The sequence below is a fragment of the Cherax quadricarinatus genome, chromosome 89 (assembly GCF_038502225.1).
Source record: "Cherax quadricarinatus isolate ZL_2023a chromosome 89, ASM3850222v1, whole genome shotgun sequence".
Taxonomy (NCBI): domain Eukaryota; kingdom Metazoa; phylum Arthropoda; class Malacostraca; order Decapoda; family Parastacidae; genus Cherax; species Cherax quadricarinatus.
Window position 1 is genome coordinate 3,771,683 of NC_091380.1, and position 22,192 is coordinate 3,793,874.

The following is a 22,192-nucleotide window of genomic DNA, read 5'->3' on the forward strand; positions in this document are numbered from 1 at the left end:
TTCCACTCATATAACAATAATAAAAGAAAAATCACCACTTTCTCTAACTCCACATACTAAATAACACACAAAATTTATTACTTTAGATTCCCTTTAAGGGATTTTATGGATAACTTCCAAAAAAGTGTTGTTGTTATGTAGTTGTGGATGTTAGTGTTGTTATGACGCTGCTTGTGTAGGTAAACCTTCCAGCTGATCCACACACTCAGGTCTTCACTCATAACATTCACCTACACCACCTTCAAGACGTACTAACTTGTACAATCTGGATCTCCTGGGATATTGTAAAATGGTGAGAGGAAGTTAGTGTGTGAGGATGGTTGTTAATGGCGGCGTGAGAGGGAGTGTAGAGGCCGGGAGGTGAGGCCTCCCTCTACCTCACTATCTTGATGATCACCTCAAGGAACCTTACTTGATGCTTCTGAGGGGCTCTTGATCTAGGGAACCGGATCTGTGCTCCAGTTCCCAAAATTAAGCCTGAATACCTTCCACATCCCCCACAGGCGCTGAATATTCCTACGGGTTTAGCGCTTCCCTTTGATTATATTAATAATTAACCTAATGATTATTGGATTTTTGTCAACTGGAGATGTAAATCTAGATGTATTCATGCAAACTTTTTTGAGGCCGAGTTCCTAGGCCTTTTTGTGCATCTCTTGTGCTACACGTCAGTCCTAACCTCACTATCTTAACGTCCTAATAATTTTATTTTTGTCAACAGTGGCTATAAATACCCCCAAGGAAGGTTCCTTAATGGTGAGGGGCTCTTGATCTAGGGAACTGGATCTGTGCTCCAGTTCCCAAAATTATGCCTGAATACCTTCCATCCCCCCACATGTGCTGTATAATCCTACGGGTTTAGTGCTCTCCATAATTATATTTTGGCAACTGCTGATGTAAGCCCTTTTCTGAGGCCTAGTTCCTAGGCCTTCTTCTGTTCCCACATGCTCTTGCACTTCCTCCAGCTCTAACCTCACTACCTTGATGTTCTAATAATTTGATTTTTATCAATTAGATAAATAAATCCAGGTGTATTCCTGTAAACTTTTTGAGGCTAAGTTCCTAGGCCTATTTATGTATCCACATTTGCTTCCACTACCCCCAATAGAAATAAGTTACTTTGGCCTTTCTTTTTGGGTTATCTTTGGTTATTTTTACTATTTATAATAATTGTAATTATGTAGCTGTACGTAAATATGCTTATTCTCCAGCTCTCAACCTCGCTATCTTTACGTCTTAATAATTTGATTTTTGTTAACTATAGATATAAATTCAGATGTATTCTTGTCAACTCTTTTTGAAGCCTAGTTTCTAGGCCTTTTTTGTGTATCCAAATTCTCCTATGCTACCCTTCAGCTCTACCCTCACTCTTCATGTCGTAACAATTTGATTTTTGTGGGAAAAAGACACGTAGAGTTCAGGACATTTATTTAGAGGAAATGTTTCACCATGAGTGGCTTCCTTAGGATCTTTAAGAATTAATAGTATTAAATGTTAATACATACTTAAATTTAATTCCTGTTTTAATGGAACCGATGCAACTGATGAAAGTAGAGGCTAAGTGGGAATGACTCTCAAAATCACAATGACACGATTGCAAACAAACTATACAACAGGTGGGGTTTGAACCTGCGATCAGATTGCGGGTTCAAACCCCACCCGTGGTATGTTTTTTTACTGGTGGGAATTTCAAGTGGAAACACATTCTTAACATAATGAAGTATTTTAAGCAAGTAATTAGGCAGAGCTACAAACATTTGTAAAAATCATTCTTATAATGATAGTCACCACATTGAGGGGTCTAAAATAATATAGTGTCTTACTTGATGTAAAGTGCTTCCATACATCTGTCGTGGTTGCCTGACACCAGGATTGCTTTATTTTCTGCAGGGCGCTAATGCCTCTCAGCTGGAGAAGGAGATTGGGGCTGACCAGTTCCCTCCAAATGAACATTACATTGGCCTTGTAAATGTAAGTACTGAAGTGTTTGAGAAATGTCTGTGGTCTATAAATATGCTCCTGAGGCTGTAAGTTACTTGCCTAAGATTTAAAGATCCTTAGGTTGATAATTACAATTTTATAAGTATGTTTTGCCTGAAAATAGCTAGAGAAAAATGCGTGGGGGAGTGGAGAATCCTTCCTCCATAAGCCATGAGTGTTGTCAGAGGCGACTAAAATGCCGGGACCAAGGTGCTAGTAACACCTTCTCCTGTATAAATTACTAAATGTGAAAAAAAAAAGAAAAACTTTACGTTTCTTCTTTTTCTGGTCACCCTGCCTCAGTGGAAGATGGATGTTAAAAAAATGCATGTGGAGTTTTGAACAAATTGTATAGTATTTACTTAGCATAATGGCAGTGAAGGAATATTGTGAGCCAGAGGCTATAAAGTAAATAGTGTTTTAAACAATGCTGCACATAAGATGAATTATGTTTGGAGATGGAGCATGGCAAGCATACATAAGTATACATTAGTTTTATGCAGACTTATTATCTGGTAATATGTTTTAGGATATAACTGCTGTTTATATATATAGCTACTCTAAATATTCAAAATTAATGATAAATGTGGTATAATGTTATTTTATTTCATACTTCGATGATTCAGTGCAGTTTCAAGTATTTTTCTGACAAACCTCAATTGTCAGCTAAAATATGCATTTATGCTACTTGAAAAAAAAAATATGATTTGGCATACATATAATATTAGAATAATTTAGTACAGTTGAAAATGAAAATTCTCAATACAAAAACATAAATTATAAACAATTAAAATAACACTTTTGAAGAGAATATATATGATCAGAAAATTATCAATAGTCCTAAATGGCAAGTAAGTCCCACCCATTATGTTATTACAGCTTTGTGAGTCAAGGTACCAACCTTCAGTTTGTGGAAATGACACTTACTTACAGTTCAAGACATTTATTGAGGAAATGTTTTGCCACGAGCGGCTTCTTCTTAGGATGGATGAAGCCACGCATGGCAAAACATTTCCTTTAATAAATGTCCTGAACTGTACACAAGTGCCTTTTTCCACATTTTATCGGTATCACCATACCATTTTTTCAATTGTTCAATTTGTTGCTTTGAGCACTGTATGTTTAACACCTTGCTAACTTTTCAGTTTGGCAACACTTGTTACATCAATTCTGTACTCCAAGCACTATATTTTTGCAAGCCTTTCCGGGAAAAAATTCTGGAATACAAAGCAAAGAATAAACGCACGAAAGAAACTCTTCTTGCATGTCTGGCAGATCTGTTCTACAATATTGCAACACAGAAGAAGAAGGTTGGAAGTATAGCACCCAAAAAATTTATTGCCAGATTTAGAAAGGAAAATGGTAAGTTCTCCTACCAGTTGCAAAATTTGTTACAGTACTTAGGCAAAACCTGGTGTCAGATGCTATTAGTATACTCAGTGTCTTACATAATATGAGGAAATCATGAAAAAAGAGTCTTGAGAAATGACGGGGAGTAGGATATGCATGTTAAAGATAGCTCTTTTTGTTTAATGTTTCCTATCTGTTGCTATTACATTGGCTGTCTTCTGCGTATTGGGTACCTCTTGTCTCTATTTTAATTTATTATGTAATTATTACTATTTATGATATTATTATTATTATTTCTTTTAACTCTGTCCTGCCAGTGCAGGGCGACTCAAAGAAAATTCGATCATCATTCATTCAACCACTATCTTTCCAGAAGTGTGGTGACATCAGCAATTCAGATTACTCTGAGTGTGGGCACTGCCCTTCTCACCTCCACCTATACTGTAACATCTTGGGCAAACTAGTTTCATCACACTATAGCACAACATCCTTAGCAGTATTTTTGCTGTCCCATTGTCATTAAGTAAAATTCTCCACGTGAATTTTCACAAAATAGTATTGGTAGTCTTTCATTCCCTTCTACATAACTTCTTTCATTTGGATTTATTGCAAGCTGAGAATGACCCATATGGGTTAAGTGTTTTTTGCTGAAAAATACAGTAATAATTATTAATTTATTGCCGCCACTTTATTTTTCTTCATACCAAATTTTTTTCGATCTCTTCCTTGCTATATACTGTGCAGTCCTTTAAGTTTGTGGTTTTATTTTCACTCCTGTTTCTTAGTGTTTTTAATGATTCTTGGTTCCCACTTCAAGAAAGTTCTTTTCTCATACTTTCTGGTTCCACACTCCCTGTATCTGAGACTGTATGGTGGACTGTATGCTTCACCAAATATCAACTTGTTTATCATATTTTGATTACTGTCTGCAACAGGGACACTGGCTTGCTAATGGTCCGAGTTGGACTGAAACATCATAAGTTTTTCTCCTATGTGCGGGTTTTATATGTTGTTCCAGCCACGGTATTGTGGCATTTTATTCTTGGTTTGAATTTTGATATCTGCGTACTCCTGGCAAGACACCTATTGGATAAGTGACTATGAATGTTTCTTGAGTTGCCATACCTTAGTGGGAAATGCTGTTGTGTTAACAAAAAAAAAAAAGTTTTCATAAAATGAGATTGACATGTCCAAAATAAAGCTGAGAAGCTGCATTTCCTTATTGTTTAGCCAACATGCGAGACAGTGCTCCAATTAAGATTTTTTTAACAAGTCGGCCGTCTCCCACCAAGGCAGGGTGACCCAAAATGAAAGAAAATCCCCAAAAAGAAAATACTTTCATCATCATTCAACACTTTCACCACACTCACACATTATCACTGTTTTTGCAGAGGTGCTCAGAACACAACAGCTTAGAAGCATATACCTATACAGGTACACAACATATCCCTCCAAACCGCCAATATCCCGAACCCCTCCTTTAGAGTGCAGGCATTGTACTTCCCATTTCCAGGACTCAAGTCTGGCTATATAAAAATACCTGGTTTCCTGAATCCCTTCACTAAATATTACTCTGCTCACACTCCAACAGCTCGTCAAGTTCTAAATACCATTCATCTCCATTTACTCCTATCGAACACGCTCACGCACGCCTGCTGGAAATCCAAGCCCCTCGCCCACAAAACCTCCCTTTCCCCTTCTTTCTTGTTTTTATTTCTATAATTTTAAAACTTGGAAAAATAGTTAAGTTAGCTTATTTATAATTTGCATTTATTTAGCTTTTATTTTTTAGTTCTCCCTAACTAGAGGTTATTCATGGGGAGGTGGAACAGAATTCTTCCTCTGTAAGCCATGTGTGTTGTAAGAGGCGACTAAAATGCCTGGAGCAAGGGGCTAGTAACCACTTTTTTATACATACAGGAAAAGGGGAAGAAGAAAGAACTGGAGGATATATCAAAAAATTTATTTTTCAATGAATCTCTTACTTTTGTCAAATATTTTCTCAGCACACTATACTTTTGTTTTCTTAAATTCTTTTACAGTTAAGTTTGATAACTACATGCAGCAAGATGCCCACGAATTCTTTGTTCAGTTAATAGACAGCATCAATGAAACTATCATAGGTAAGACAAAAAGTTTTTACTACAGTTTTCTAATGCTTACCTATTTACTCTTGATAATGAATGGTATAAGTTCACCAGTTGAGGCATTCTTGAACTCTCACTTGAATGAATACAGCCTCTCCTTACTTAGGAACGTGCTTGTTTACCAACGCCTCAGACTTACGAAGGGCTCTCTGACCAGTATTTATACCTAAATAATGTATAGTAGATCTAATATCCTCTATTCTGTTTATTTTAATATACAGTACACTACTGTATAAACATTTAAAAATATACTAGAAATGTTATAAATGGTGCAAAGGTGACATTAAAACAATATCAGAGATGGTTGACACAAACCCACTACCATTATAGTATGTTCCTCACTTAGTGACAAATTTGTTAAACGACGTGTCTTAAGAATGGAACTTTGTCATTAGGTGAGGAGAGGCTGTATAGTATATACCAAAATTTTAAACCAGCTGCTTTGGGGAATTTGGAACTTGTTTCTGTTCATTTTTGTCGTAAATTTCTGTGCACAACTGTATTTGTTGACTGCTGTTTGTTACAGGATTATGAATTAGTGTGAGTGAGGTGAAAGTGTTGAATGATGATGAAAGTATTTTCTTCTTGGGGAATTTCTGTCTTTTTGGGTCACCCTGCCTCAGTGGGAGATGGTGGACTTGTTAAAAAAAAAAAATTACTCTACGTATCTCTGTCAACTTAAAATGTTTCAGTGATAATCACGAATAATACTGCAGCCTTGAGCCTTCTCAAGAACTTTTGCTAGAGAATTTAGTTTAGAAGGTGAAATAAGTAGTGGCAAGCTGTAGAATTTTGTTTCCCTTCAAGTACAGAACTGTATTTGTTAACCCTACATGATTAAAACCCTGTTGAATAAGCCATTCTCTCAGACATGTAGTGTGCAAATATTAAGATTCTTTGTTTTGTTAAATTATTTTATTTTTACATGAACTGTGATTTTGTCATGAGTTTTTTGGGTTTTGACATTGTCAGAATAAGGTATTCATTGAAAGCGGATAGCTGCTATGTATGATAATTCTATGTAACTGTATTTGTGTATACCTGAATAAACTTACTTACTTACTTACTTGAAAGTGGGATATACAGTACCTGCACTCAGTGATGGGTGGGACTGAAGATAAATTGTGATGTCTACACATTCCTGGCAAGACTGCTATTGAATGAATGATGGTGAATGTGTTTCCTCCTTTGGGTCACCCCTGCCTTGGTGACAAATGGTCAGTGTTGAAAAAATTTAAAATGAATTTTGTTGAGGTGGCTGTGGGAAGTACAATGCCTGCACTAAAGGAAGGGTGGGAATATTTGCTGTTTGGAAGGACATCTGAACTATCATATCTGCATGCCTCTGGCAAGACAGTGATAGTGTGGATGATGGTGAAAGTGTTTTTAAGGATACCCTACCTCTGTGGGAGATTGGCAGTGTGTTTGGAAAAAAAAATTATTTGTTTTACAGGTATTTATTAATTTGAGTCGATTGAGCTTTATCTTACACTTATAAGAAATGCATGTGCCAATTTTTAAAAAAAAATCCTTATTTCCTTTATTTTTGTTGCAGAAAAGCAGCTGGCAGGTCGAAGTAGACAACAGAGTGGGGAGAGTGAGCAACAAGCAGGCTTGGGAGGACAGCAGGACAGTGGGGGAGGTGGAGGGAACAACCAGCAACAAGATAATACATGGGTGCATGAGATATTTCAGGCAGTCGTCACCAGGGAGCTTAAGTGTCTTAATTGTGAAGCTGTGAGTACAATACCTGAGACTTGTGCATGTTAAGGAATCTAACTTCTGCATATTCACTTACTACTAAGCTGCAGAAATTTAATAATTTTACGACTAAATTTTATTAGGATTGCAAGTGCAGTACTGTATCACAAATGATTCATAAGATTTAAAAAAAAAATGTTGCAGGTGCGGAGCACAGATGAAGTATTAAACAACCTGTCAGTGGAGGTACATCAGAATACAAGCATCACATATTGTTTGCGGTGTTTTTTCTCCACTGAGACCATTAGTGCAGAGAACAAAGTGCAGTGTGAGAATTGCTGCTCCCTTCAGGAACACCAGGTAATGCATATTATTTTTGTTGTATTATTTACACCACATTGTTTTGCAGCTGGTATGTAGTATAAATAAAATGCGTAAAACTAACTGAAGCAGGTCTGGACCATTTGAGATGTGCCGCAAGATGTTTGTCAAATAAATCATGATACTTTGTAGGTAAAGAACATTTGTTATATTATATTTTACCAAATGACAGGGAAAGTGATAGTGCTGATGTATATACATACATCTCTTTGGGACTTGACAAGCTGTTGGAGTATGAGCAGTGTAACATTTGTGAAGGGATTCAGGGAAATTGGTTAGCGGAACTTGAGTCGTGGAGGTAGGAAGTACAGTGCCTGCATTCTAAAGGAGGGCTGGGGATAGTTGCTCTTTGGAGGATCATCTGAATTGTTTGGATCTGCATGTCTCTGGCAAGACAGTGATGTTGTGAATGATGGTGAAAGTGTTTGTTTTTTTGGGTCACCCTGCCTTGGTGGAAGACAGCCAGTATGTTAAAAAAAAAAAAACCTTATTATCTGGAAGCGTGCGTGAGCGTGTTAGATAGGAGTGAATGGAGACGAATGGTACTTGGGACCTGACGATCTTTTGGAGTGTGAGCAGGGTAATATTTAGTGAAGGGATTCAGGGGAACCGGTTATTTTCATATAGTCGGACTTGAGTCCTGAAAATGGGAAGTACAATGTTGCCTGCACTTTAAAGGAGGGGTTTGGGATATTGGCAGTTTGGAGGGATATGTTGTGTATCTTTATGTGTATGCTTCTAAACTGTTGTATTCTGAGCACCTCTGCAAAAACGGTGATAATGTGCGAGTGTGGTGAAAGTGTTGAATGATGATGAAAGTATTTTCTTTTTGGGGATTTTCTTTCTTTTTTGGGTCACCCTGCCTCGGTGGGAGACGGCCGACTTGTTGGAAAAAAAAAAAATGTTGAAAGAGCAGAAATATGGCAGGTCCCTCCTAGAGACATGTATGCGAGTACAGAGTTCCTTTACCTAAAAAACTTTGTCCTTTCCCAATGTGGCACCAGACCGATTAATCAAGCCATACTTATTTTAAGGGAGTATCAGTCACATGGTTATATATGAATATGTAAAATGTGGATTATTCTACAGTTGTATGCTCAGATTATCAATGTGATGTGGTTTCACTGCAGAATGAACTTTTTTACTGTTATAGTACAATACTATACCTTCCAAGAGTAGCACAGTGGGACACCTAGAAGTATAATCAACCTGTGTGTATTGTCAGTAGTTCAATAACTAAACAAGAAAGAAATGTTGTAGTGTTAAAGTGTGTAGTATTATAGGTTCCCTCTTACTCGACACTGATTTGGTTTATGCAAATCCCTTATTTTACTGTCCTATTTCAATATGATTTTTAACCCTTCAAGGGGTCCGTAAACCCGTAGTTATGTTTTGAGGCTTTACAAATAAATTCCATTTTGATTTTTTATTCACATAATGAATTTTTATTCATACCAAAAAATAGAAGATTTACTACAGCTTTGAAGCCTGGGTCCAAGCCGTAGTTCTACACCATGAGCTCAGCTCACTCAGATAAGCTGTGAGTGGTATATTTGGGCCTAGATATGAGAGAATGCATCTATGCGGTAAATGTGCACCACATAAAACAAATCCTGCAGCATGCAGTGCATAATGAGAAAAAACTGAAACCATGTTTTTGGATTAAAACGGCAACTTTGCAGTGTATTTTCGTATGTTTTTTACAGTTGTATTTGTGGTTTCTTGGTCTCATTTGATAGAATTAAAGATATACTACAGAAATAGAGATGATTGTGATTGGTTTTAGTACTGAAAATGGCTTGAAACTGAGCTCAAAGTATTGGCAATGTTTAATTTTTGTCAGTGTTTAAGGGTAAACCGATCATATCACATGTCCAATACACATCAGCTGGTGGGTCTTATGTTTGTTAACAAATACACAGATATTAGTTATACAATTATTACAATATTGCATAATGGTAAATCTTCTGTTTTATGGTGTGAATAAAAATTCATTATGTGAATAAAAAATTAAAGTGGAATTCATTTGTTAAGCCTGGAAACTTAAATAATAAACAGAGGAAATGTTATTTTAGTACCAGGAATGCCTGTATTGTTTATTCTGGACCTTATTTTGAAATTGGTATATTTTGAACTTTGTGTGAAATTGGCCAAATTACTGATATCCTATAACTTTGTTGGGTAGTTGAAATAGTTGATTGGGTGATTTCTTGTGCTCGGTCAATAAAATGGAAGTAATACTAGTGAAATAACTAAGAATTTGGTCAACTGGAATAATGTAATTGGCCTAAAATGAGAGTCAAATTGGGCATAATCGCCGATGCACAAATATTGCTGAAGCAGCAAAATTCCTGAGAACGTAATTTCATCAGTTTTCCTTCAAATTTTGTACTTTTTGTTTTATTACCTTCAGAAAAAGGTTCTCTTCCATTTCCTAAGGAAAAATAACTTATTTTTTTTTAAGACCCTGTGGACAAGTTTCAGATCAGGCATCTGGACCCTCAAAGGGTTAAAGCATGTGTGATGTACATTTGCTAAATGCGACAGATGTGATTTGCAAGACATTGAAAATTCTCATGTTGGAATTATGTTTTATTGGTTTATAGTGCAGCTATACTAAATATTTAATGCTAGGCCTAAGCATTGCAAGATTTTGTTGTACAGAAGTAACTCTTCTCTGAAGCTATACCCACCTCCATTTTTTTTTTTTTTTTTAGTCTACTATCTATTCCACTTAACAGTATTTCTGCTTAAATGTGGTTTCTTGATGTTAGTGAAGGGCTATTGCTCTAAAGAATTGGATTTGTCTAATCCTTAAAGAATAAAAAAAAAAAACATAATACCGTGACTGGAACAGTAAACAGATAACCACATGTAGGATACTGAAACTTAGAAGTTTTAGTCCGACTTGGGTTAGTGACTAGTTAATGGTCCAAGTTTTTGGTTTAATATCTTTATTATGCACCCCATACCCATGCTGTGGGTGGTAGTCAAAAGATGAAAGGCACATAATAGATCCAGGGACTGGGCTGCAAAGTTTTCGTAGCTCAACAAGTTAGTGGTAATGAATTACTTGCATGTTTGTTTGGTTAAAGTCGTAATGGTCCAAGTCAGACAGAAAAGTTGTTGTAAGTTTATCGTCTAAATGTGGGTTACGTGTGTATTGTCCACCCCTTGCTTAAATCAGTCCCAATTGCCTTCTATTTTGCTTAAGTGTTGTATGACCACCTATGAGTTGAGTACTTCCACATAAATATAATGTGAATGTTTATCATGAATGCTGTATTCACATCTTTCATAACTTCCACATGCACACATTTCTCAGCACAAGTAAAGTTCTTTGCTTGTGTGAACACCCAACCAGCATGAGATTGTTTTTATTGTTAAGCCACAATCAGCCACAGTACAATAGTGTTTTAGCTCAATGACCCTCCTTTACATAGTGCAGCTAAGCAAACACCAGTAGCATGAGTGGCCTGAGACCAGTCCACAGCTAAATAAGGTCAAAATCCACTGCTCCTTGCACTGAATCATCTTTATAGGTTTAGATAATGTATAAATAGATATCATGTTTTTGATATTTTAGGGCTTTTACAACTGTACATTTATATTAACAAGTGTGTCTTAAGGAAATTCGCCTGTGTTTATTAACCAGTATTCTATGTTTGTGGTTATGTTGTGATGGTGCATTCCTTGTGGGTACCAGTTTTAATGACAGGTGTAATTATTGATGAGTATGCACCTGCCAGTGCCCAGGACCAGAACACTAGTGAGTGGTATAATTAAGGAGTTACCCTCTGCATAATCGGCGTCATTTTGGGACTCTTAAATTTTGTATTTTAAAGCCCTTAAGTTTTATTATCAACAGTTCATAGGAGACAAAAGTGTCCTCTTAAAACCATGAATGCCGCAGAAAAACTGATATCAATTCCATTTAAATATAATTTTTTTTTTTTTTTCAGAAACGTACAAGGGTTAAGAAGCTACCAACTATACTAGTCCTCCACCTTAAAAGATTTCAGTTTTTGGGTCAGTATAACCGCACACTGAAGTTATCACACAGGGTTGTTTTTCCATTAGAACTGCGAGTCTTGGACACAGTAAGTGATACTCTACCGTATTTTTTTTTTATTTTGTTCTGTAGCATTTGCATTTATGGTAATGTTGCTGATTTGTAATACATCTTCTAGAAATCTTCAAGACTTTGGAAGATAGTTATTGTTTAATCTGCCAAGTGTAGAACAGGTCACTTAGGTTAATTAAGGGTTGGACAGTGTCAGCCCTTTCAAAGGTAGTTAATGCTACCTCATGAATGCAAATGTTATAACAAATATTAGTTATACAGTGGACCCCCGCATAACGATCACCTCCGAATGCGACCGATTATGTAAGTGTATTTATGTAAGTGCGTTTGTAAGTGTATGTTTGGGGGTCTGAAATGGACTAATCTACTTCACAATATTCCTTATGGGAACAAATTCGGTCAGTACTGGCACCTGAACATACTTCTGAAGTGAAAAAATATCGTTAACCGGGGGTCCACTGTATATGTAAACATAAATGTATTTTGTTTAAAGATGAGAACTGGTGCATTTTTTTTTTATATAGTATATATATAATACACTGGCCGTCTCCCACAGAGGCAGGATGACCCAGAAAAAGAAACTTGTTTGCCAACGCTTTCTCAAGTAGCTGTTTTGTTGGAAGTGTGCAGACATCACAATTCAAATGACCCTCTGAACTGCAACATCCCCACCCCTCCTCCAGAATACAGGCACTATACTTCCCACCTCCAGGATGCAAAGTCCAGTTAACTGGCTTTCCTGAATCTTTCATAAGTGTTACCATTCTCTCATACCAACAGCATGCCAAGGTATAACTACCATTCTTCATTCACTCCAGTCTAACACTCACAAGCCTGTTGCATGTTTGAGCCCCTAACACTCAAAACCTCCTTTATCACCCTCCCTCTAACTCTTCCTGGGATAACCCCTACCTCTTCTGTTCACCCCAAAATTATATTTACTTGGTCATCTTATTCTCTGTCCTCTCCACCTACCCAAACCACCTTAACCCCTCCTCAGCCTTCTGAATTATTCCTTTGGTAACCCTACATTGTCATCTAATTTCTACACTGTTCATTACAATAAGTTCTCTGTAATAAATGTTTAGAACTTGTCAAGGTAGTTTAGCTTTATATAGAAAATTGTGTCTTTCTCTCTCCTTTAAGATATAAAATGCTTTAAACTTGGCCATCTTAGATTTCTGAACACTATACAGCGTACACTCATTAGTACGCCTTTAGCGGACTACATTATATTTGCATGACAGTTTTGAGAAGTGCCAGGGCAACTGCCAATGACTTAGAAGATTGGCTAAATGATTGTCAAGTTTCAGTCTTTAATGACTGACCTGGTAAGTCACGAAGTTTAATTCCGATGGAGAAAACATTTGGAACCTTATTAAGTGTAAGATGTGTGGCATGAATTATCCCCAAATTCTCAAGTGCTATGAACCAGGTATGGGAGGGTCCTGACTAATATCCTCCATTCTTTGGGCTTATCAGTGCCTAGGCGACATTAAGGAGTGCATCAAGAGGAAGGGTAATGCTACACTTGACTAGGTTGGCCAAGTGATGAATACGTATATATGTCGGTATTTTACTTTTAAAGTAATATTTTATTACCTATGTGATGAGTTTGTGCTTGCATATTTAGGATGCCTACTATACATTACACATTTTTAATTCCAGAGTTTAGATGCTGTGAACCCTGACCGTTTGTATGACCTAGCAGCTGTGGTGGTTCACTGTGGCACAGGTATCAACAGAGGCCACTACATAGCAATTGTCAAGTCACACAGATTCTGGCTACTCTTCGATGATGATGCTGTTGATGTGAGTATTTGGACATGACAAATAAATTTGGTATTCCTCTCTGATACTTTTTTATAGTTTTAACATGTTTATGTAAATATGTTACCTTCCTATTTTTTCTTGTTAAATAGGGCTTTCATTTCAACAGCCAATTTTTAAGCTTTAATTATTCAAATTTCCCTTTGCCAATAATACATTACAATTTTTTTTTTTTTTCAACAAGTCGGCCGTCTCCCACCGAGGCAGGGTGACCCAAAAAAGAAAGAAAATCCCCAAAAAGAAAATACTTTCATCATCATTCAACACTGTCACCTCACTCACAGATAATCACTGTTTTTGCAGAGGTGCTCAGAATACAACAACTTAGAAGCATATACCTATAAAGATACACAACATATCCCTCCAAACTGCCAATATCCCGAACCCTTCCTTTAGAGTGCAGGCATTGTACTTCCCATTTCCAGGACTCAAGTCCGGCTATATAAAAATAACCGGTTTCCATGAATCCTTTCACTAAATATTACCCTGCTCACACTCCAACAGATCGTCAGGTCCTAAATACCATTCGTCTCCATTCACTCCTATCTAACACGCTCACGCACGCTTGCTGGAAGTCCAAAGCCCCTTTCCCACAAAACCTCCTTTACCCCCTCCCTCCAACCTTTTTGAGGACGACCCCTACCCCGCCTTCCTTTCCCTACAGATTTATACACTCCATATCATTCTACTTTGATCCATTCTCTCTAAATGACCAAACCACCTCAACAACCCCTCTTCAGCCCTCTTTCTAATACTTTTATTAACTCCACACCTTCTCCTAATTTCCACACTCCGAATTTTCTGCATAATATTTACACCACACATTGCCCTTAGACAGGACATCTCCACTGTCTCCAACCGCCTCCTCGCTGCTGCATTCACAACCCAAGCTTCACACCCATATAAATATTTAAATATTTAAACTAATTAGCAGAACCTAACACTTTTCTATCCACCCAAATATACTGTAGTGTTGAATGATGGTGAAGGTGTTTCTTTTTTTGGGTTACCCTGCTTCGGTGGGAAACGGTCGATGTGTTAAAAAAAATTAAATCTCTCTCTCCATTATCGTTAATTTGTTTAGCTGCAGTCATATTCAGCACTCTTCCCAGTGTTGGCTAATGAAAATACATCTTTACCCCACTTTCAGTCTGCACATTGTGCTTCCTAACTTGAAAATCTTGTCTTGATAGCTCGTTTAGTTGATTTCTTAATATGTATTACCACACTGATTCTAACACCACATAAAATCTCAAAACTTAATGTTGGGCTGTACCAACAGAAATTTCAGTTGTGTCACAGGTAAGTTACGTAGTTTACATGCTTTGCTGGATGAACTAGAACCATTTCTAAGGATGCCTTGAAATCTAGATTTAAACTTTAATCACCACCTTTAAATTTTCACACGGGTGTGGGTCGCATCCTGGGATAAAGGAGGCCTGGTCAAACCGGGCCGCGGGGGCGTTTTACAAATTACTAATAAATTTTACAAATTACTAATGCTTTTTTTCTGTCTGCACGTTTTCTTCATTACTGACAATATAAATATTTTATGAATTTTGGGACAAACTTTTGCATACTCCTGAGCCTACATGAAACTTTGTACACTATTATTGTGTGATACTCTACTTCCTTTAGAAAATTTCATACATTATTTAACAACTGTTTATCTGCATGCAAACTCAAAACCCAAAAGTTTCTTAAATCACTTTATCATGCATTCTACAGTTCCATAAACCTGATGGATATCTATCTTTTTAGTTACATTTTAAATGAAAGTACCTTATGCACATTACTTCTTACATAAAATCTGCCTCATTAATCCCCAGCACTTTTCTCAGTACAGAAAAGTTTGTTGCTATGCACCAACGTTAAGACATTGTGTAGTTTTAAAAATAGGTTGGATAAATACATGAGTGGGTGTGGGTGGGTGAGAGTTAGACCTGAATAGCTTGGGCTACCAGGTCTGGTGCTGTGCTGCTTCCTTAAGTGGAAGTGACCTGACTAGGTGGTCATTGTTATAGGCCAGGGGGGTGGAATGGACCGGCTTCGCATGGGTCAGTAGGCCTGTTGCAGTGTTCCTTCTTTCTTATGTTCTTATAAAATGTAGGTTGGTAGACAGCAACCACCCAGGGAGGTACTACCGTCCTGCCAAGTGAGTGTAAAACGAAAGCCTGTGATTGTTTTACATGATGGTAGGATTGCTGATGTCTTTTGTCTGTCTCATAAATATGCAAGATTACAGGTACGTCTTGCTACTTCTACTTACACTTAGGTCACACTACACATACATGTACACATTTATTTATACACACTCATCTGAGTTTTCTTTGATTTTATCTTAATAGTTCTTGGTCTTATTAATTTTCCTTTTATATCCATGGGGAAGTGGAATAAGAATCTTTCCTCCGTAAGCCATGCGTGTTGTAAAAGTCAACTAAAATGCCGGGAACAATGGGCTAGTAACCCCTTTTCCTGTAAAGATTACTAAAAAGAATAAGAAGAAGAAAATTGTCAAAGTGGGAAGTCTGAATGTGCGTGGATGTTGTGCAGATGATAAGAAAGAGATGATTGTGGATGTTATGAATGAGAAGAAGCTGGATGTCCTGGCTTTAAGTGAAACAAAGCTGAATGGGGTGGGAGAGTTTCAGTGGAGAGGAATAAATGGGATTAGGTCAGGGGTTTCAAATAGAGTTAGAGCTAAAGAAGGAGTAGCAATAATGTTGAAGGATAAGCTATGGCAGGAAAAGAGGGACTATAAATGTATTAATTCAAGGATTATGTGGAGTAAAATAAAGATTGGATGTGAAAAGTGGGTTATAATAAGCGTGTATGCACCTGGAGAAGAGAGAAGTGTAGAGGAGAGAGAGAGATTTTGGGAAATGTTGAGTGAATGCGTGGGGAGTTTTGAATCAAGTGTGAGAGTAATGGTGGTTGGGGATTTCAATGCTAAAGTGGGTAAAAATGTTATGGAGGGAGTAGTAGGTAAATTTGGGGTGCCAGGGGTAAATGTAAATGGGGAGCCTTTAATTGAGCTATGTGTAGAAAGAAATTTGGTAATAAGTAATACATATTTTATGAAAAAGAGGATAAATAAATATACAAGGTATGATGTAGCACGTAATGAAAGTAGTTTATTAGATTATGTATTGGTGGATAAAAGGTTGATGGGTAGGCTCCAGGATGTACATGTTTATAGAGGGGCAACTGATATATCGGATCATTATTTAGTTGTAGCTACAGTTAGAGTAAGAGGTAGATGGGAAAAGAGGAAGGTGGCAACAACAAGTAAGAGGGAGGTGAAAGTGTATAAACAAAGGGAGGAGGAAGTTCGGGTGAGATATAAGCGACTATTGGCAGAAAGGTGGGCTAGTGCAAAGATGAGTAGTGGGGGGGTTGAAGAGGATTGGAATAGTTTTAAAAATGCAGTATTAGAATGTGGGGCAGAAGTTTGTGGTTATAGAAGGGTGGGGGCAGGAGGAAAGAGGAGTGATTGGTGGAATGATGAAGTAAAGGGTGTGATAAAAGAGAAAAAGGTAGCTTACGAGAGGTTTTTACAAAGCAGAAGTGTTATAAGAAGAGCAGAGTATATGGAGAGTAAAAGAAAGGTAAAGAGAGTGGTGAGAGAGTGCAAAAGGAGAGCAGATGATAGAGTGGGAGAGGCACTGTCAAGAAATTTTGATGAAAAGAAGAAAAAATTTTGGAGTGAGTTAAACAAGTTAAGAAAGCCTAGGGAAAATATGGATTTGTCAGTTAAAAACAGAGTAGGGGAGTTAGTAGATGGGGAGAGGGAGGTAATAGGTAGATGGTGAGAATATTTTGAGGAACTTTTAAATGTTAAGGAAGAAACAGAGGCAGTAATTTCATGCACTGGTCAGGGAGGTATACCATCTTTTAGGAGTGAAGAAGAGCAGAATGTAAGTGTGGGGGAGGTACGTGAGGCATTACGTAAAATGAAAGGGGGTAAAGCAGCTGGAACTGATGGGATCATGACAGAAATGTTAAAAGCAGGGGGGGATATAGTGTTGGAGTGGTTGGTACTTTTGTTTAATAAATGTATGAAAGAGGGGAAGGTACCTAGGGATTGGCGGAGAGCATGTATAGTCCCTTTATATAAAGGGAAAGGGGACAAAAGAGACTGTAAAAATTATAGAGGAATAAGCTTACTGAGTATACCAGGAAAAGTGTACGGTAGGGTTATAATTGAAAGAATTAGAGGTAAGACAGAATGTAGGATTGCGGATGAGCAAGGAGGTTTCAGAGTGGGTAGGGGATGTGTAGATCAAGTGTTTACATTGAAGCATATATGTGAACAGTATTTAGATAAAGGTAGGGAAGTTTGTATTGCATTTATGGATTTAGAAAAGGCATATGATAGAGTGGATAGAGGAGCAATGTGGCAGATGTTGCAAGTATATGGAATAGGTGGTAAGTTATTAAATGCTGTAAAGAGTTTTTATGAAGATAGTGAGGCTCAGGTTAGGGTGTGTAGAAGAGAGGGAGACTACTTCCCGGTAAAAGTAGGTCTTAGACAGGGATGTGTAATGTCACCATGGTTGTTTAATATATTTATAGATGGGGTTGTAAAGGAAGTAAATGCTAGGGTGTTCGGGAGAGGGGTGGGATTAAATTTTGGGGAATCAAATTCAAAATGGGAATTGACACAGTTACTTTTTGCTGATGATACTGTGCTTATGGGAGATTGTAAAGAAAAATTGCAAAGGTTAGTGGATGAGTTTGGGAATGTGTGTAAAGGTAGAAAGTTGAAAGTGAACATAGAAAAGAGTAAGGTGATGAGGGTGTCAAATGATTTAGATAAAGAAAAATTGGATATCAAATTGGGGAGGAGGAGTATGGAAGAAGTGAATGTTTTCAGATACTTGGGAGTTGACGTGTCAGCGGATGGATTTATGAAGGATGAGGTTAATCATAGAATTGATGAGGGAAAAAAGGTGAGTGGTGCGTTGAGGTATATGTGGAGTCAAAAAATGTTATCTATGGAGGCAAAGAAGGGAATGTATGAAAGTATAGTAGTACCAACACTCTTATATGGGTGTGAAGCTTGGGTGGTAAATACAGCAGCGAGGAGATGGTTGGAGGCAGTGGAGATGTCCTGTTTAAGGGCAATGTGTGGTGTAAATATTATGCAGAAAATTCGGAGTGTGGAAATTAGGAGAAGGTGTGGAGTTAATAAAAGTATTAGTCAGAGGGCAGAAGAGGGGTTGTTGAGGTGGTTTGGTCATTTAGAGAGAATGGATCAAAGTAGAATGACATGGAAAGCATATAAATCTATAGGGGAAGGAAGGCGGGGTAGGGGTCGTCCTCGAAAGGGTTGGAGAGAGGGGGTAAAGGTGGTTTTGTGGGCGAGGGGCTTGGACTTCCAGCAAGCGTGCGTGAGCGTGTTAGATAGGAATGAACGGAGACGAATGATACTTGGGACCTGACGATCTGTTGGAGTGTGAGCAGGGTAATATTTAGTGAAGGGATTCAGGGAAACCGGTTATTTTCATATAGTCGGACTTGAGTCCTGGAAATGGGAAGTACAATGCCTGCACTTTAAAGGAGGGGTTTGGGATATTGGCAGTTTGGAGGGATATGTTGTGTATCTTTATATGTGTATACTTCTAGACTGTTGCATTCTGAGCACCTCTGCAAAAACAGTGATAATGTACGAGTGTGGTGAAAGTGTTGAATGATGATGAAAGTATTTTTTTGGGGGGGATTTTCTTTCTTTTTGTTTTTGGGTCACCCTGCCTCGGTGGGAAACGGCCGACTTGTTGGAAAAAAAAAAAATGTAGAATAAAGATTACATGCACAACATTCCCCTTTACTTGTATACAGTACTGTGGTCTTGTATAATCATAGGTTCTTTTTATTCCAGTCTTCTGGCACTGTCATTTTTCACTGTGTTGAATCCTTTTTTGCAGATCTCATCCACACCTTTATTAAGAATGTAAACTATTTTAAGCATCTGAAGTACATTTCTTGATCTTTTTGTAAGATTATTTTGTAACATTCTGCATTTCTGTTAAGTCATAAGAAATAATTGTCACAATTTTTTTTATGCTTAATACAGTACTGCATAAAGAAGAATTTTCTAATTAGTTACTCTTTTTGTGTCTCAGAAAATTGACCCATCAGTAATGGAAGAATTTTTTGGCTTGACATCAGAGATTCAGAAGTCTTCAGAAACAGGGTATATTCTCTTTTATCAAGCTAGAGACCCAACGTAACTTTCAAATAATCACCAAAGAAAGTGGAATCCGTCTGTCGTGTCCAACTGGTTTTGTGGGAGTTTAAAAGCAGCATTAGTCGTGGAGACGTGAACATTCATAGAAACTTTTTTTTATTTTTTAAGAGGGGAATGAATTGAGAATTTTATCCAGAAGGGGTTCAGAGTAGGCATGTAATAAATGTATTCATCTAGTTCAGGTTTATCAAGTATTGAATGCACCAGTGTACACTTAAATCTGATCCAAATAGTTATTTCACAAATGTTATTGTAATGTATTGATTATAATGCACATGTAAATAAGAGTTTATCTGAGATTTTTCACAGTCTATAGTAGATGTAAGGGCTGGAGAATTCTTGTGTTATTGATCAAAATAACTTTCACCTTTCTTCAATCAGTTTTATTACTTAATTGTCTTTTGATTTGTAAACCTTCACAGTTTATAATTCTTCACCTTCCCAGTATCCTGTAAATATTCTTAGTTATAAACCAATTAACTATTGATTTAAAATTATGACTTGGATATTACATCATTTGTATTGTATTCTTTCTTCTTCTTTCAACACACCGGCCGTATCCCACCGAGGCGGGGTGGCCCAAAAGGAAAAACGAAAGTTTCTCCTTTTACATTTAGTAATATATACAGGAGAAGAGGTTACTAGCCCCTTGCTCCCGGCATTTTAGTTGCCTCTTACAACACGCATGGCTTACGGAGGAAGAATTCTGTTCCACTTCCCCATGGAGATTGTATTGTATTCATCTGTGGTAATACAGAATAACACAGGCAATTACACGTTTTCTCATGCACCATCCAAATTTTAGGTGTCTTTGGTTCTTACATTACCCCAATTTAAAAATCCAAGAACATTCAGTTTCATCATACTAAGTTGGACCATATAAAGACTTGCTAAAACCTTGGACAATAAGGAGGATGCAACTTGTACAAACCTCAGATGCACACAGGATCCATCCAGTACTCCAGTGTAGTTTTCTTTATTGTGCTAAATCTGGTCCACCAGAATTTTAAACTTCGTACCATGTTAGATTTTGATAAAGTGCTTTTTTTCATGGCTTGATACATGAACTAAAGGGTAATTTATCTAAATTTTGTATTGCCAGTGAGCAGAGTTATGGTCAGCTAGGTCCTTGAAAATGGAGGTAGCATATCGGTGTACTGTTGCAGACATAATTTATTAAATAATACACATCACGTGCACACATAAAGTTTGCTCAGTATAATTTATTGACGCAGCTCCCTGTGACTTTTCTAATAGTGAGACATAACTTTACCTCTTGAGAGCTTGAAAGGACAATCATGACTCTTGCCAGTCTTACCTCTGTGATATCATAATTATTATTTTACAGACTGGGAGAGGGTCATGGTTTATCCCTCAGTCATTAAACCTTTTTGGAGGCAGTTGTACTGTTTTCTAATGTATATTTCCCACTGTTAATGCAACACACATTATTGTATAATGCTGTTGAAGAGTAAAAAAAAAGTTGAACAAATGTTGTTTTATTTTACCTCAATGTATGTTATAATAGACACGTTGTTGCATTTTATCTGAAAATTTTAAACATTTTGGTAATCAGCTATTAAATAAACCAGTTATCTTTGTAAAAGGTTTTTTATACATAGCAATACATTGAAAGTTCCCTTTCATAACTTTGACACCAATAATTTAAAGTTTTTTATTAATGTTGGTTATTTTAATTTGGTATGATACTTTGTGTCGAGTCCTTTACTCATGCGTGTATATATTTTATCGTTTGTTAATATCTTTGTTTACACTTGGTTTTTTAGACATTCTGAATAACCAAGGCAATCTGCCATTTTTCCCTAAGTACTTATTATCTGAGAGAGAATTCCATGTTCTGGTTAATAATATGCTTTCCTCAGACTTACTCCAAGCTGAAGGCCTCTTCAAGGGGGGCTCCTTGGCGTGGTGAAGAGGCTCTTGGTCTGAGAAATTAGACCTGTCGGTCTTCCTCAGACCGAACCTAATTACCCCCCAATCTCCCCTCCCCTATCCCATCCTCCCCTTTTTCCTTTCCTCCTCTTCCTCCCCACCCCTCCCTTTTGCCCTTCCTCTTTTTGGCCTTTGGGATTTCTCCCACAGGCGCACTAGTTCCTAGGTAGGGGAAAGGATACCGGGGTCTATCCCATTCTGTTGAGGTTCTTGGCGGTGGCGTAGTTTGCCGTGGAATCTGGATCGCCTGGGGATGTCCCGATCCCTCTCCAGTATCCCGGAGTAGCTTTGGGTGTCTTTCGGGCGACGGGTGTATCTCTGGAAGCCACCTTTCAGATTCCGGGGGTGGTGGCCAAAGGAGGTATGCTTTGTGGCGGATATCCGGCCGCCCTCTCTTTTGTCCACCGAGGTAGCTCAGCAGATGTGAGGTTGCTATCCCGGATTGTTAGTTTACTAGCATGATGGGTAGGGTATGGCACGGGTTCCATGCTGCATCTGCGCTACTTGCGGTGCTGA

General features: G+C 37.6%; 1 protein-coding gene across 1 annotated transcript; it reads left to right on the top strand.

Moving 5' to 3' along the window:
- Positions 1–133: 133 nt before the first annotated feature.
- On the top strand, positions 134–21,215 carry Usp12-46 (Ubiquitin-specific protease 12/46). The gene is made up of 9 exons (XM_053788728.2): positions 134–292; positions 1,891–1,971; positions 3,126–3,342; positions 5,373–5,453; positions 7,033–7,214; positions 7,383–7,538; positions 11,522–11,659; positions 13,312–13,455; positions 19,599–21,215. Exons 1-9 carry the CDS (start codon positions 290–292, stop codon positions 19,704–19,706), a joined length of 1,110 nt encoding a protein of 369 aa, XP_053644703.2. The 5' UTR covers positions 134–289; the 3' UTR covers positions 19,707–21,215.
- Positions 21,216–22,192: the final 977 nt, after the last annotated feature.